The sequence below is a fragment of the Myzus persicae genome, unplaced genomic scaffold (assembly GCF_001856785.1).
Source record: "Myzus persicae strain clone G006 unplaced genomic scaffold, MPER_G0061.0, whole genome shotgun sequence".
Taxonomy (NCBI): Eukaryota; Metazoa; Arthropoda; class Insecta; order Hemiptera; family Aphididae; genus Myzus; species Myzus persicae.
In genome coordinates, this window is record NW_019101136.1 from 101,984 (window position 1) to 120,211 (window position 18,228).

General features: G+C 29.3%; 1 protein-coding gene across 8 annotated transcripts in view; it reads left to right on the forward strand.

The window, feature by feature from the left end:
• LOC111027893 overlaps positions 1 to 15,876 on the forward strand; it is a 34,308-nt gene extending 18,432 nt beyond the window's left edge. For 7 of the 8 annotated variants that reach the window (XM_022306380.1, XM_022306376.1, XM_022306378.1 and 4 more), the window contains 16 exons: positions 7 to 200; positions 4,284 to 4,394; positions 4,470 to 4,581; positions 4,761 to 4,913; positions 5,697 to 5,884; positions 5,980 to 6,096; positions 6,179 to 6,314; positions 6,380 to 6,441; positions 6,554 to 6,723; positions 6,782 to 6,917; positions 13,106 to 13,183; positions 13,740 to 13,826; positions 13,912 to 14,007; positions 14,112 to 14,394; positions 14,513 to 14,698; positions 15,365 to 15,876. In XM_022306380.1, the coding sequence (XP_022162072.1) occupies positions 7 to 200; positions 4,284 to 4,394; positions 4,470 to 4,581; positions 4,761 to 4,913; positions 5,697 to 5,884; positions 5,980 to 6,096; positions 6,179 to 6,314; positions 6,380 to 6,441; positions 6,554 to 6,723; positions 6,782 to 6,917; positions 13,106 to 13,183; positions 13,740 to 13,826; positions 13,912 to 14,007; positions 14,112 to 14,394; positions 14,513 to 14,698; positions 15,365 to 15,525 (2,270 nt within the window). In that variant the 3' untranslated portion in view covers positions 15,526 to 15,876. The remainder of the gene's footprint in view (positions 1 to 6; positions 201 to 4,283; positions 4,395 to 4,469; positions 4,582 to 4,760; positions 4,914 to 5,696; positions 5,885 to 5,979; positions 6,097 to 6,178; positions 6,315 to 6,379; positions 6,442 to 6,553; positions 6,724 to 6,781; positions 6,918 to 13,105; positions 13,184 to 13,739; positions 13,827 to 13,911; positions 14,008 to 14,111; positions 14,395 to 14,512; positions 14,699 to 15,364) is intronic. The other variant, XM_022306381.1, reaches the window with a different exon arrangement.
• The last annotated feature ends 2,352 nt before the right edge of the window (positions 15,877 to 18,228 follow it).

Sequence of the window (18,228 nt, forward strand, 5' to 3'; positions counted from 1 at the left end):
TTACAGCTCAACCTATTACCAGAATTCCAGTTGTAGGTGAAGTTTTTGGCATCAGATCATCTATTGATAACTCATTTAACAGGGGTGCTATCGAAGAAAAGTTGAATGAAAATCAATACAAAGTAGTTTTATTTGATTTAGGCACTAAAGATATTGTGTCAGCAGATAGTTTTGTGGAAATTCCAGAACACTTAAAACAGGTAAATCATTTTTTTTTTTTTACTTATAATTTCCTCCTTGGCTTACCATTTGATGACCATGAAATATAAACAAAATAGGTAATAGGTTTTAGTTTCTTACTTTTTTATTTTAAAGACAGATATAATAGATAAATATTTATTATTGTACCTACAATTGCCCGTTGTGAAATGTTATGTTGTTTTGTGTACAACTGGATCATCATAGGAGAATACATTGTCACATTTTGTCCTCCTCCGTTCCGTTCTACTATCATAAATAACGATTTCCCACTTAATTATTCTAACATTAAGAGCACAGTCCAATTACAAGTAACATGTATATTATATAGTACATTAGATAACAGTAAAATAAAGTGGTAACGATAGAAAAGTTGGTTGTTCATTAGCCATGCGCATCATATGATGGATAGAGTTGTTACAACCGTAATTTGTGGAACAATTCGGCACTGGGAGAGGATTATAGAAGCAGAAAGAATGCTGTGGCACTCTAAAGTTGACACGGGAGAGGAGAGTGGCTTCGTCTATAGAACTGTCCACGTGTTTGAAATAATTATTAATTATAAAACTTCGAAAACTGAACGATTAACGTGTTATAATAATATACTAATGTAGTCTATACTGCACTCAATATGTAATATAATATATACTAGTATATACACATACACTTATTGTATACACTTACTTTATTTATTTATTTGGTGCATTTACGTTCTAAAATGGTATTATTTAGTAATAAATAATGAAAAATGGGCTGTACAGGTTTCAGAAACTTTCGTTAAACGTAAAAAACGTTTAAAGTACTTATGATATCGCCACTTCTTCCTGAGTAGCACCGTTTATTTCACGAATAGATGTATAACATAATATAGAATAATCCAGCTGTCTGTCCCCTCTGGCCTTGCTAGGAAAAAAAATTGTGATTGAATAAATGTCTTTTTAAGTGTAAATCATATTATATTTTAATCTAGACTAGCTTGTGGTTATGCGAGTAGTATATTATCAGGTAATAGGTAGTTAATTTACAGAAAGTTTCATACGTAAATGTATAATTTAATTCTAAAGTATCAAAGTTTTACCAAGTTGTATTTAAATTATACATGTATTTTTATTCAGCTCACAAAAAACCAATATTCTCCATGCCTATTCAAATGGTTGCTCATGTCTACTAATATAATAATGGTAGGTGATGACGGAATGTATTACGTAACCAATGGCATCACTTTAAATGAACAAAACAAAAGATACTAATGTCTACTATTACCATTTTAATCTGCAACCAATAACATCAATTTAGCAATTACTATTGATTTATCAATATGAATAATTTGTAAAAATGATCCATGTGTAATAAATAGGGTAATAAATACTACATCTAACATTACATATCATAGTTTTATATTTTTAAAACCATTATTAATAATTATTATCCCTAATATAAACATTTTAATAACATCAGAAATTGCTCATTAGAATTTTTATTTATATAGATGAACATTTTCAAAAAAATTATCCTCTAAATAATTTTCAGTAAAAAAGAGGGTACCATTTGAAAAATAGAGGTTTGTCACAAAATACTCCTTAAGTAGTTAAAAAAATATCAGAAATTTGAAAGTATAGTCAAAGTCTATAAGTATACTTAAAAATTATACAAAGCAGAATTTGAACAAATGTACTATTAAAGGGAAAAATAGACATGAGCATGTTTAGAAAATCACCTGTATGTATATAGAATATAGATTTATAGAAGATGAATAAAAATTCTTCTGTATTCTGAAAATCATAGGTGATCAGGATTCATAATTTTTGAAATATTATAAAGCTGATATTCCCAAAAACGGCAAAAACTGATTCTTTTTAGCTATTGCGATATAGCAGTCTATGTACGGCCATACAGATTATCACTAACCAGCCAATAATATATCAAAAAAAAAACTTAGTAACTTAGGTCATTTTGAAACTATTACCTTTTATACAAATAGGTACCCTACCCAAAGTACTGACATTCGTAGACAAATGTATAATAGTATATAAGTATTAAAATGTTGAAAAAAATTCTTATATTTTCCGAGTTCATGCTGATGAGTAATCATTTTAGTAACACTGTTTGCTATATACCATATATATATGTATATAAACCTGCAATCTATCGAGTTCTATTCTTTTCTTTTCTTTTCCTTTCTTTATTTTATATTATTTTGTGCCTAAAGGGTTGATAGTATTACGTATATGATACTTGTACACGAAGAAAACATGTACACTATTTATCACCGGTTACGTCACCAACAATTTTCTCGTCATTAGACAAACAGAATTTTATTTTGTTAAAAATATTCTTTTTTTCTCAAAATTCTACATTATGCCATCTGTTTCACTTATAGAACAATACTAAGTGATACAAATAAGATAAATAGATTTTTGAAATATGTTCATATAATATACATATAACTGGCACGGTTGTGATTGTTTATAACATTACGGTCCTTTTTAGGCCACAGTTATACTGGGCGGTGTGGTGTACTGGTGTGTAGTTTTTCGACCACGATGTCTTCGGAAACCATGGCACGAGATGAAAAATGTACTCAAATTAAAAAAAAAATGCTTTTAAAACCGAGGGTCTGAATTGTTAAAATAAATATATATGGAAAAAAACAGCGCATGTCACCACGGAGCAACATTTTAAATGGAAAATCTGGATTTGCTAGCTCCGATCCTTCACGCAACTTGTGTTCGAAGACAAAATATATGAACAATAAACCTATCGGTTTATTTTCATTTAAATCGTTAACGGCGTATAGAAAATAAAATACAGAATGTACCGTAGTTTTTTATGTTGACGAATGGAAAAAATATGCTTTATAATTTTCTTAAAGGGGTTGAGGTGCCCGTTAAATAAAAGAATTGCGTGTAGTTTTTTAATGATTGTGAATAATTTACTTATACAGTATAACAGCCGTATTATTCTCTTGCTTAAACATTTCGTAACAACCCAACTTTTCGAGTAGAAGTACTTCCATTGTATACTATAGACTCAATAGTATAGAGTATAGAGAGTAACAGTAAGATTTGTCAAATAAAATAACTATTGTTTTAATCAATATTTTTAATTTTTCGTTTTATATAGTACAATTTAATGACACTCTCGCTGTATGTTTAATACAACAGTTTATTTTTTCATACTAGAAATAAAAAAATTATAATTTGATGTAAATGTTTTGGAAAATTCAATATAGCCTATTTGTAAGTCTTGTTTTTAGGAAAACGTTAACTATAAAAACATTTACTTAAATCATGTAGTTCATTTTTTTGCAATTTTTTCAGATCTCAATATTTCTGTCAAATAAAAAAATTGAATAAAAAAAATTAAATTAAAAACATTTTTTAATAAATTGAGGTTAAAAAAAAAATTATGACTAAATTAATGAATTACTTCAAAAAGTCATAAAAAATAAAACTTACCTATATGTTATTACTATCAAGTTTTTGAAAATTTTTATTTTTAGTATTAAAAACAATGTTTTATTTTATACATGTTAAGTTAACATTGTTAACGTACACTTCAATATATTATAAAAAATTAAAAAAAATACTAGATCAGAACAAAGTTATAATTCGTTAGGGGGTAGGTATTATATTATTATGTTCGTGAGTTGTGATTATAATTGATTTTTATATTTTTTTCTAACCTATATGCATAGGATATTAGGAATAACTATACACTCGTATTATTATAATACAATTAAAATATGATTCACTCTAAAAATATTTTTAAAAAAAGTTTGATGGTAGTAATGCATTGACTTTTTGGAAATTATAGGCCGAATGTCCAGGTGATTTGAATAATCATATTGTTACTGTGTGGCGTGAATATATGCGTAAAAAAAATATTTTTATCTTTTAAAATAGTTGATAATAATGACGTATAACGTTTGACATATTATTATGTTAATTTTGGTTTTGTTTTTATAGAGGTGTAAAATCATTTATTTTGTTTTTGCCATCCTTCTAATAGTATGACATAACTATACATGTTTATTGCTTACTAATTCATTGTGATTATTATTAATATATCTCGTTTTATTTTAGGTTCCTCGTACTATTTATTCGATACGTCTCAAAGGTATCGATTCCGGAATTCTCAACGCCCAAGCAATGTCTTATGTCAATATGCTCTGCGAAAACTTGCCATTAATTATTGTATGCATTTTCTATAATATGAATATGTTGGTTTATTTGTTATTAAAATATATTGTTCTATATTATATATTTTAGGAATTTGACGAGAAAAGTCCAAATGGATTAAATGCTGTGACTTTGACTACTATTAAAACTCAACAAAATGTTAACAATCATCTGATAAACCTTTTGGCCCAAAAAGAAAGAGGTTAAACCACATAAAAATGTTCATTAAACCCATTAACTATCAAACATAAATGATAAACCCATATCATTTAATAATTGTTAAAGAAATATGTAAAATAAAGCGACCACTGTTATATGCACTGAATTGATTATATACATTTTACTGTTCAGTTATGTAATATAAAATTATTTATTATTTAGATTCGCCAGAAACAGTGCAGATGTTGAGCAAAGGAGATATTGTTTATATTTCAATGTTTGTGGATCTACACGCTATTTACGTCAGACGTATTAACAATGGCACGGACAAATTTAAATCATTCTTGGAGAATTTTTCATCTTCCTGCGCGTTAGGTAAATATTTAGTGTTCCTACCTCTACACTAGTTTTTATAAATATTTATTTTACTTTCGTTCCTTAAGAGGACACTTACTCACTTAGAATTTAATTTGATTATCTCTGTCTATAATAATTGGTATAACATGCTAAGCAATTAAATACGTCATATTATATACGTTAGAAACTCTTAGTGCGAACCAACTAAAAATCATTCTGATGTTAAAACACTAAAATTGAATGAGTATGTTCTCGACAGAATTTCGAAAATTAAATTAACAATAAAAAGTTAAATAAATTTAAAGTGTGTTAAAAAATTCATTTTTAAAGATTATTTCTATCATAATTTCTATCATAATTTCTTGTAAAAAATTATATTCTCGGAAACGAGATTAATATACTATCTATTTTAGTCTTCTATTTATTCTGAAACTATATCCACTAGGTATCAAACTATATATCAATTCAATCATAGCGTCATCCATACTCTTTTTAATCCTAATTAACGTAATAATTTTCGATGAACAATTTATTTTGTGTTCATTATATGTGAACATCATTAAGTAACGTATCCGCTAAGAGCGGACAGTTAATTGTTAGCTTTTACAATATAATAATATAATGCATTTTTAACCAAGATATGAAAATCCACTGTTCATTTGGTATTTTTGTGTATCAATTAAAGCAAAAACAAATATTTCTTTATTAATAAATATCCCCAATTTAAATTTTCCTTTTTTACATAGTTTTTATTTTCGCCTTTGCTTGATTATCGTAATTTATATGTATCGTAATTCATAGAAAGTCCTATTAAAAACGATCCTAAAGTTGGTGAAATCATTGCTGCAAGAGAACAAGGAGGAACTAAATTCTACAGGGCCGAAGTTATTTCTAGAGTAGACAATGACAATTTTAATGTCTGTTTTATTGATTTTGGATTCTGTGATACTGTACACAAAGGTAGTATGGTACAGCCGTCCGAATCGCAGGTAAAATTAGACATAATTACTCTCGTATAAAATGTATACAGAAATTAAAGCTTTATGTATTAATTATTTTATTCCAAACACATGTAATTTTGTAGCTACAAAATTGTCCATCTACGTTTATGGTCGGTTTACGTGGACTAGACGCAGAACCTGCTAATCCCACAATATTGCACTACATAGAGAATATCAGTCAAACAGATACATTTATAATTGTAGGTGTATTACTCATCAGTTATTGTCCTTTCGGTTGTATAAATTTAAGTGCAATTTTTAATTAGGAGATTTTTTTTTTAGGACTCTATCACCGAACAAAACAAAGTTGTATTGATATCAGTCAATACCCAGTGCAATATCAATAAAGAAATAAAGACTCTTTTAGGCAAAGGAAATATTGGACAACATATTCAAAGCGGCGTATACGCCAACGGTGGTAGGTTTATCCTAAATGTCAGTATAATTTATATTATTAATATATGCTGTTTTTTTTATTTTTAGACACTGATTCTGAAAAATGTGTGATAAAGTACTGCAAACCGCCGTTGGATGTTGTCACTCAGGTTTGTTATTTCTATCTTTTTTACCTTTTACACATTACAATTATTCTTATTACTATAATTACATTTTATATATTAAATCATTATTTAACTCAATTTGATAAATAATCACTAGGTTTGGGTCGCCGAAAAAATATCTTCTTCGAGGTACTCTGTTTACACGTACGACAGTCGGCTTGAATTCATAAAATTGGAGAATCAAATTTTCGAAGACAGTAAAACGTTCGAATCTGTTAAATCTGTCAGTGTTAATATGCCGTGTATCGTGTACTTTAGTCCTAGTTGGTAAAATAGCATGGCTGAGAACACGTTTAACATTTGTTACAAATATTCGATTTTCCAGGTATCGCGGAGAAGTGTTGGAGGTAATCGATCAAGTCACCGCAAAAGTTGGTCTTGTGGACGTTGGAAATTTCAGTGTCGTTCGCAACGTCAAAGAAATTTTCCGCATGCCGTCAAAATACAAAGGAAAATCACTTGTGAGTAAACGCATGACGTATTTGTTTATTATTCTTATGATGTGTATCTAATAAAATGTTTTTGTTCAAATTGATATAGTTAAAACACATATAACGTAGAAATGTGGACAATTCAAATTAATTTCCAACTCTTAATATTCGGCGAATTATCTCTGACTGCCTTGTCATGGTACTAAAGTGTATAATTACGTGCATTTTTCTTACCCTGTCTCAGTACAAGACTGTTTTATTCTTATTAATTTAGTATATATTTTGCTTAAATAAGTTTGACTCTTATAAGCTAGCAACTCGTATACCTAAAGGTGTGATCCCAATAACAGGGATATTTGTAGCTTAATACCCATGCCGATGTGGTGCATCATGAGCTAGTGTCATATAAAACATTATCATAGGCGTGTAGTGTGTACAGACTTCATTGGCCAATTTAATCAACAAAAAACAATGACTAATGTTCAAGTCAACTTTTACACCAATGTCCGGGTATTAACTAACTCGATTGTAGCGTCTTCGTTATCTATTCCCAAGGCCATTTTTTGAAAATGTAATTTTGTGTATATTAGGTACCTACTTGGTTTATATTTAAGACATTTAAAAATTCTTCAAATTGACCTTTTCTTAGAATAGATATCAGTAATAATACTTTTTATTCATTTCATTTTACAAACAACGCATTAGTTATTTCATTTATATACAAATAAAAAAAAAATGTATTTATTCAATTATATGCCTCATGTACAGCTAAAGGCCGTAGGTATACATATAATAATTAACTCTTGTTGACAATATCCTGTATATTATAATAAAATCGATCCATTTCGTTTTTGAACGTTAATACGTTGTACACACGCGAGCACGCATGTACATAATATATTTTGTATACAAAAATAATGGTACTTGGTATGTGTCCCACTGGGATCTGACGTTTCGAAGTGTATAATAAAGTATAAATTCATTTTAAACATAAGTAGGATTTAAAATAGTTTCAATTAAGGAAGTTTTATTGTATTATATTTTAACAACAATATTATGCTACACGGTTAGGTATATCAGTTTACACTGCTTCGCTAAATATTTTTGTTTTTAATTTTTTTTTCTAGTGGCTTTCTTTACATCACATACAAAATACATTCTAGATTGTAAATAAAATGTAATAATATTTTTAGTTAATGTATTTGCAATTATGATTTTTTATTTGTGTACTTGAGTCATAAGGTAATAGTTTATTTGAGCGTTTATTAACAATTAAGACTCGTACCTTATACCTATTGTATGTAAATATTACTAGTTCCATTTTTGTACATATATATATCAAATAATAAATGAACAAAATAACAAATACATTTTATTTAAATAAATAAATTTGTACGATATGCAGGCTACATACCATGTAATATTATTACGATTTCATATAATAATTAGTACATGATTCTAAGATATTATTATTTTTATTTTAATAATCTTTACAATATAACATAAAATATGTTATGTTGGGATGTAGATTATTGACATTTGAATAACAATTAATACACTTAAATACAATTTAAATGTAAATATTCATTACGACTCGTATAAAAGTCAGCCTTCGTGCGAATGGTGGCGTACTTTAGTGATAAATTCTGAACTACCTAACTGCCGTGGTTCTATATTATTTTTATCGTACCATTGCAAGATACGGGAGCAGTGTCCACGTATCTTCTCTACACCGTGAGGTGTAAAATATAGATTGGGGGTTCCTTGTGGCAAACACAAATCAAATTGATGTGTTTCACATAGAAATCGTAGTGTTTGTTTCATATTGTATAGATATAAAATACATAATAAGTAAAATTAACATAATTTAATACGAATATTAAATTACATACGTTTTTGTTGTATTGGGTACTGTTAAAATCATTAAAATATACACCTATAGGTTTTGTGTAAATAAATAGTTTTAAGTAAATATTAACAAGACGTCCAAACCCAAAATAGACACTTCATAGCATAAATGCTCGTTAGAGTTAGTATATATGCAGGAAGATAGTGCGGAGATTAAGACGGGCCGTTTCAGTGATAATTATTTGTCATTAGTCTTCACCGTTCAAAATAAAAATTATTATGCACGAGTGCATAACTGACTCCGACCAGCAAAGACCATATAGTCAGTTTTGATCAGTTTTTTACTTCATCGCTCTCGTTTCCGCTGAAATGATTGTGGGGTGGTGGTGGGCGCTTTGCCTATGAAAGTAATTTGTAACAATTTCCCCCGGGACAGTGATACAGTTTTAAAAAATATTGCTTTGAGAGGACATCGCACTGGCATGCATTGTCACTATCTTACACACGTACAACAGTACGCTTTCGTTCACTAGTTTCAATAGTGTGCTGTTAATTTTGATATTAAAGCGAATTTCCCTATAGTAAAATGTATTTAATTTAAGTAAGTTATGATCATTTTAAAATGTACAGTTTCAAAAGTGCTATAACTCATAACAGTCATAACTTACTTAAAAATAATAAAAATCAACCTGGAGCTCTAGATAGTAGTAGTCTAGTAATCTAATCTTAAAATTTCACAGTAGGTAAATTTACTTTAATATCAATACCAATTACTAACAGCATACTATTGAAACTGGTAAACAAAAATTTGATATGTCATACGTGTGTAAGACGGAGACAACACATGTGGATTGTGGGTGCGACGTCCTTTTAAAACTGTAGATTCGCCTACATATGACAAGACGAAAATAATATCTTATACTATAAAACAAGTTTTAAACCGTTGTCTTATACACACGTATAAAATATAATCGATATCGTTTTTTATATTATTTATAAAATATACTCGAGACTTCACGGTTTTTCCACGTTGTTCAATCGTATGACTCCGTGTCGTGTAAAGGCCGACGGTTTCCCGGATTTTTTGGTTTTGTTGAGTTAAGGGGGCTTCGTTCACAAGGGGGTGGGGCTTATGAACGTTTTGTTCATCTGAGTAACGATTGCCGTCGACTAAAAGTTCGAACCAAAAGCGGGTTAGGTTACGCATCATATTAATATTAATTATTATTGTACGCTATAAAGTGACTAAGTGTATAGTAGTGTATGAGTGATCGTAATTAATAATATTAATATTATGTGTGTCGAAACGTCCTCACCACCCTTCGTGATGTATTTGAAAATAAAATAATAATCATGCCGTAATATGCATTCCGGTAAACTTAGCTAAGTACATAATATGGGTAGTTTTTAATTTGAAAACGAAAAATTACCAAAAATTGTTTCGTGAAGTTCTTGTTAAAAAATTGTTCCCTGTAGTATGTTGTTACTATTTGTGCCAATTATTGCGAAATGTTCTTCAAATAGTTGATTTATCATACTAATTTGAACTAAAAAATCGTTATGAGTTGAACATTAACACATATTAATATATTATACTTTAGATTAAATTAATAATTTCACTTCTGATTTGAGCACTATTAAGTACTAATAATAACGACTAACATTTTTTCCGGAGGGATATTAAAAGTCGCCGTCAGGGTAGGGTTTTAGGTATATTATCTAACTATCTAATCTATTTATTGGGGTGTGCTGCAGATTGAGCGTATTATTATTGTCGTTTTGTGGTTCATGCGACGATAAGTACGTGTGAAACGGCGGCCGACAAATCATATCTTGTTTCAAAAATACACCTCCGAATTTTCAGGAAACTGCGGACCACGACGATAGTACCCACCAGTCACCACGGTTGATTTAGTACTAACCCGTTCTGACGGCGTGCGGAATAAATCTCCCGTCCGGATTTTGTGCCCTAGCACGCGTGTGTTTTATATTTTTTACCGCAAACTTTTCCGTTTTTATAACCCATACGGCGTGTTCTGTGTATTGTGTGTGCGCCCTATCGATTCAACAGCGATGTATAAGTCTTAGCGATTCAATCGAACGACATATATTTTATTACCTACCTATACAAACTATAATGCGTATTTGGACCACAAAAAAAAAAATAATTGAACGTAAACTCAATATTTTCCTAAGTGTGTGGTGTGAAGTATTTATTGGTGCATTGTAAAAACTAATATGAACTTCGAATTCCTGGTGTTTTTTCTACTGTATAATATAATATTATTATGTATCTAACTCAATGGTAATTTATTGGATTTTCGCAAAATAATTTAATCTCCAACGTATTAACGTATGTTCTTCGTATGTATAATGTATGATCTGAGGTGCTACAATATAATACGGAGTAAATAAGGTTTGTATATTAATATGATATTACCTATATATTCGAATACACCAACCAGTGAATGCGAATAATTATCATAATGTGTTTCCACGTTGCACAGTTTAAAATTTATTTATAAATTCATATTTTAGTATTTTACTACCAATGAGCCCAGGTATACATAGTATATAGTATACACTATACAGTGTCCACTATGTATAGAATATGCAAGTATAAACAATTTACATTTTATACTAACCATTTATAGACATTGTTATATAGAAATAGTAAACGAAAGATTACTGTCTGCAGAGCATATCTAATTTTTTTTATTTATTATTAATTAAAATTTCCCATCTAAGTTTTTGTAATTTACATATTTATTCAAATTTCTACTCTTTTTATTCAACGATCGTGTACAACATTTTATATTTATTTTACAACTATAATGTTTTTCATCTTACCTCTGATTAAATTAAAAATATAAATTCAGTCTTTATGAATCCAACCGATCTTGATATTATGTATTACAAATACGTCTTCGTCTTACAAATACATAACATATCAAATTGTTCGTTCTAAATAATTCATTAACTCTGTTATATTTAACTTTAGGGTGAATTGACCTATTATCGAATTCAGAAGTAAAAATATTATCTAGTCGATTACGTAGGTTTTTTTATATTTAAATTTTAAAGAGAGAATTATGAGAATTTTAAAAAGTACAAACAACTTACTATTTTAAAATGCTCATAACTCGCTATTATAATTATTCAGCACATTCAATTTACTTTGTTATACGTTTGCAAGAAGGAGACAACGCATGCGAGTATAGCTTTCTCTTAACTATTAGTTGTTAATTATTAGTTTATTACAGTCAACTATTTTTAAATACCTATACCCACCTATATTTTTTATATATGCTATTATGCGCATATTAAAGTTGGTTTTATTTATTAATTATTAAATATTGTTAACGAAGACCTTAACTTCCTATACTTAATAATGTGAACAGTTACTTCACGGTTACTTCTACGGTTATTATATTTATTGCACTAATCATAGTTATTTTTATTGTAAATCGTATGCCTTGAATAAACGAGAAAAGTTGGGCACATCAATTATACAAATTTCTGTTAATCGTCGGATTATTAAACAAAATAAGATGAATATTGGTTAATTCGACCATTAGTGTCATATCAGTTTGAAAATAAGCTTGTACGAATTGTACCTACTGCTTAAAGTTTAATAATAATTAAAATTATTACATTTTTAAAACAATATTTCTTTCAGTTTTTCACTATAATTACATAGTTTTAAACATATCATTTTTGTAATGTTTAAGTATTGAGTAGTATTTTGTAAACGATATTTCATATTTTGTGATTTTATTTTACCTTCTAACAACAAACTACATTATTAGCAAACATCATTTCACACACCCTGCTCATTTCCGCGGTGGTTCTTGATCAATACTACATTTTCTTATTACAGCATTGGACTGCCCAGATTTTTAAAATATGTCTTATTGATTTAAAAAAAACTCAGGAATGTTCAACGTACATCAGACTATGTTTTTTGGTAATACATTATATCGCTATTGATTTAACCTAATCTATATAGTTAAAATCCACTTCATTTAAACGAAAAAAGATAAGCTTATTTGGTTATAATGTCGATTTTGAAAATGCATTCCTACCGATTATCTTAAATAGATTTTCCACAATTATTGCTCAAATGTAATGCTTATGTGATTAATTAGGTGAAATAACTTGTTTTGTTAATATGTATATATATCGGTCTCTGGTTATCCATGTTTATTATATTAATATATACATGCACACTAATTGCGGTCTGCGAACCACTGATTGTTTAGTGGTGTTACTATATTATATTGTGTATATTGTTATCTAATAAAATCGGTATGTAAGTTAAATTTGAAGTAAGACGTCCGATGTACTAAAAAATGTTATTTGTGTTTCAGTTGGTGAATATCGAGATACAACCAGAACCGCAAGAAAAATTATCAGTTACGACGTTCAGAATCATTGCTAAAAAACACGTAAGATTTTTTATTAATTGCAATTCAATCATGTTAATTTTAAATACATTTATTTTAGAAAAATCATACAATCCACTGTTTTGTATTTGTGAAATTGTTGCAAAGAATATTTAGTTATTTTTTTTTGGTTAATGGAAAACCAATATTTGCTAAATTCTAAATAGTAACTACATTCTTCTATGTACTATATTCTCTTAAAACTATAACTTAATAACTAATCGAGTATGAAACAATGAACTAATTATATTCCTACTCCATGACAAAAGCGTTCAGTTTTTATCCCGGTGTGTTAATTCAACGAACGGTCAATATTGTTTGTCACTATAATTACAATGGGCGTGCGCATCCTTCTGTCCCAGGTGTGGCTTTTATTTTTTTTGACCACCCACCTCGTTACAACTCCCCCCCTTAAAAAACTAGATGTACAAAACATAGTTATAGCTCCAGTCACGGCAATTTTTATAATTAAATTAATAAAACGAATTTCACCTGATTTTCCAAAAAAGTGAGTTATTGGCTCTTTTTAACCAAGTCGAAACAAATTATATTTTTGCAGTTGGACAATGTCACAGTGGTGGAAGTATTGCAGGGATCTACAGTAGATCAATCTTATGACGATCTGGTTCGTAGTGCTCATGTCTTAGTAAATAACAGCTTATTAATAACAATATTATGTTTTCGATCGTTTCTAAATCACCGTTTATACGACTCTTGATTCGTCGTTTCAGGAAAATGTTGGGCTACCGTCGTTTTCTTCGACCCCCATACCTGAAGACTCAGGACAGTTTCAATTCAACAACAGCCGCAACGAACAAAATCTATTGGTAAGCAGTGACCCCACTGTACCACAAAGTACACTGGTGTTTTGATTTATATTTTTCAAACCGAAATCTCATACTTTATTGTGTTACACACTTACCGTTTTCAGAGTACAACCCTGTGTCAAGAACAGCAAACGTCTGGTGCCGCCGATCACAGTAAGCGGTTTTCCAGCATGTTAACGATCAAAGACGTACAGTACGCGAGATGGCTAAAAGGTGCTGCAAAAACGTTGACGTTCTTGTGTGTAAACGGTGACTGTTTGATGATGAGGGACCATCTGATCGACGATACGCTGGCAGATTTGGAAGCAAAAATCCAAGAACACTGCTTAACCGTTGCCGATCCTCTGTACACACCCGCTGAAAATGAACTCTGTCTGGCCAAGTACTGTGAGTAGTAAACGATAAAGGACCGACCACGACACCCCAAACTAACCACCTTCATTGCATTGTTTCACCGCTGCGATTGTATTGAAATAAAAAAAAAAATTGTTTTTGTTTTTTCTAGTTGACGAGCTGTGGTATAGGGCTATATGCGTGAAAGCCCCCAACGATTTAGATAAAAACGACAAGGACTGTATGGTTTATTTCTTGGACTGGGGAATGGAGTACTTGACAAACGTCGAAGACATTAGGAAGATGTCCAAGGACTTTATTTATCTACCAGCGACAGCCCACAAGTGTTACGTAAAAGGTGCGTTGTATATACGAATATCACAATACACATTTTTCTCATATGGGTTCAACCCCCCCCCCCCTCAAACATTAAACTAAGATAGTTGTAATGCTAATATACTCGTATTTTAAGTTAGCAGATTATTTCGTTTTAACGGATCATGTGATATATTTTTTTCGTATACACCACTGCTACTACTAGTAAGTTGTGCAATTAATTCAATTAGTCGTAATTGGTTTCTAGATACAAAGTACTATTAAGTTCTGGAAGTTGTTGCAAGGTACAGTTATGTAACTCAGTTACATCGTAATATAATCAAACTCCTTTGTATATTAAAACTTGTATAAATAGTAATTGTATAGATTTGTGATAATTATGCAATTATGATAATAATACGTTATAAATTATAATATAGGTATTGTTTTCAAATAGTCAGTTTGACTGTATTTAATTTAAATAACAATAAAAATGTCTACACTTTAAATGTACTGTTCTCCAGAAAGTAGTAGTTTTTAGATGGATATTATATTTAAAAAAAGCATACAACTTTTTAATTGCTTACTTGTATCATTCACGGGGAGTTAAAACGAAAAATGCGTAGTGTACAGGGTCTTTACAATAATATTGATACGCTTTGTAACGATAATAATGAAACCACATCTCATGTTTCTATGCGAATTTCAGATGCTCCAGTGTTGGAGTGGAGTGCTGGCACAATGCATGCGGTATTCTCTGAGCTCGGTTTGAAACAATTGCAAAGCACGATCGACGACAAACTGTCCAACGACAGTTACATGATATTTTGCCCCACCATCAAAGACTTGTTCGACGCGAATCCACAGTGAGCAGCTAGAACGTTAAGTGATATACACGTCCAAGCTGCACCCGATTCAGAAATCATCTCCTAACAGTGAAATATGTAGATACTTAATTATTTTATATTGTTAAAAAGTAGTACGTAAAGTGTTTTATTAATCATTCCGCAGTATTTCAACACTAGGTTATAGTTTTTATTATTTATAATTTTTTTTTTATTGTATATTTTCCCGTTGAGAGAAAAATTATTATTTTCACAGTGTCAATTTTAACATAAGTTTTTCATGCCCTCACACTAAGAAATATTATTATTTATTAATTTTACTAAATGCGTTGTTATAAAATATTTTCTACATATAAAACAAAGAAGTTGAAAAAGACATCAAACATATTATTATTTTGCTTTATTTGTCGATCGGTTATTATTATTTTTTTTAACACCTTTAGCCTGGCGTTGACGGATGCACATGCGACGATGACGGATATGACATCGATCACGAATAAACACTATCGCTATCATATTATTATAGTGTTATTGGAAACTCTAAAGTTGTCTATAAAGTGTCATCGATCGTGTGGATCGGTAAACAAATTCCGTATTTTATACATTATATAACAAAGTTAAATTTGTTCGCTTTTATATTAATCAAAAATTGAACTCATACATACACGAAACGCAAATTACAGTATACCTTATGTGCGTTGTTAAAAGTTATTACTTTACGGGGTGTCATGGCGATTGCCCCTCCATATTGTTCAACCCCTATTGCTAATTGCTTAATTAAAAAATTTCAAGTGTTCTTTGTATTTAATATGCCACTCAAAATATCCCTTATCGCTCCTATCCCCTTAATAAGATCCGTCTCTGTCACTTTATTCTTTACGCATTTGCAATTAATTATGATAAAAGTATGACAAAATAAAATGATTCTCACACGTCATGATAGGTATTATAATATTATACAAATGTTAGAGTTTTATAAAATCCTGAATTAGCTAAACTGCGATTGCAAGGCGCAACTTGCAATCAGCGGGCAACTGATCTTAAGAACTAAAACTAAATAAAAATGAAATAGAATATTATATTTTTGTTACGGGTCGGGTTGATAGCAATAATAAAAACGTCGAATAAGATTGAATAATAACTAAAGTCCTTTATTTTGTACTATAAGAACAATTTAATATAAGTTCTATGAAATACCTAGTAAAATTGTATTAAAAAAAAAGTATGTTTACAGTATATTATATTATGTAGATAAATAATAATGTTAAACTAAATTAAAATAAACATTCAATCGGTAGCTGAAATTGTTAAGGATTTTATGATTAATTAGCATTAATTAATCTATACCTACTAATATTTTGTAGGAACGTTTTTCAGAACAGAATTATTTACTTTTTATTTCTTTAAAACTATTTTAATGTTTTGGATTTGAGTAGTGCGATGAATATCTGTATTGATTTTATAATGATAAGTGTGTGTGTGGGTTTTTTTTATATAAATATGTTTTGGGGTGTATATACGTTTTTTTATTTCTGACAGATTTTTCGTAAGGTTTTGTTTTTTAAAATATTTAATCCTCTAATATTTTATCGTTATAAGTTTCTACATTTAACTGAAAAAAAGAAAATGTACTGGAAAGTCAAACTAATTGATATGAGCGTTTGAAATTCAAATTTTTTTGACGTTAGATTTTTCAGTCGTAAATTAAATCTTATAGAAAGATATTCTTATTTCATTGTTATCCTAATACGAATAACCTGAAGTACTTAAAGTTTCACCAAATATTGTATTAATCATATTCTATACAAATTTTCAATACTTATTTTTCTCTATAAATGTCAATTAAATTGTTTTTATGGTGTCAAAAAGCTTGAAAGTTGAATACAATCTTCTTTATTCGTTATTATAATAATAGTTTAAAAATATTAAATATTACATTCAAGCAATTTTTTTTTAAGCATTCCCTAAAGTCATATTAACGGGGCTTATCATCAAATTTCTAGTGTAACTATTTTAAAATGTTTGCTGTTAAATAATTACTTATACCTAGGTACATTAATATTTAAAAGCGATATCACTTCGAAAATAATATAATTTCACTTATATTACATTACTACTCTCATATATAATGTATTTATCATTCACTAGTTACGTAGTATGCAATGACTGTTACGGTAGAAACGACTTTTCGTAACTATTGTTTATTTATTTTCACAATTTTGCTCCCCCCACTTCCAGTTTCAGTAAAAATTGAGCATAAATTAGATACGTAAATTATTAAACCTGTTGAAAAGCAAAACTTAATACTTAAACGTTAACTCCTACAGTGTTTGCATTAAACCATAATGTTAGCTATAAGACATTTTTAAGTGTGAATAATAAGTAATTTATAAACGAAAACTATCAATAATTAAATAAACAACTTTTTTTCGTCCAACTATAGTTATTAATGACGTTCCTAAGGAATTGCGTTTGTAATAAAATTCTTGGGTGAAAATTAAATAATATGTAGTGACAAATTGTATTTCAGCAATGTGCAATCCACAATACTCGTATACATTTGACTACCTAGTTTTGCGTGTTTAGTTATAGCCGTTATAGGTACTCTTTTTTTTTCTTTTCGATTTGGACTTCAGTCGATCGGCTTTATATGCCTACTGTTCTAGCAGGAAATGTATGGATTTTGATAAAACGTCCCTTATCTATTATAAAAACAAATTTAATGTTT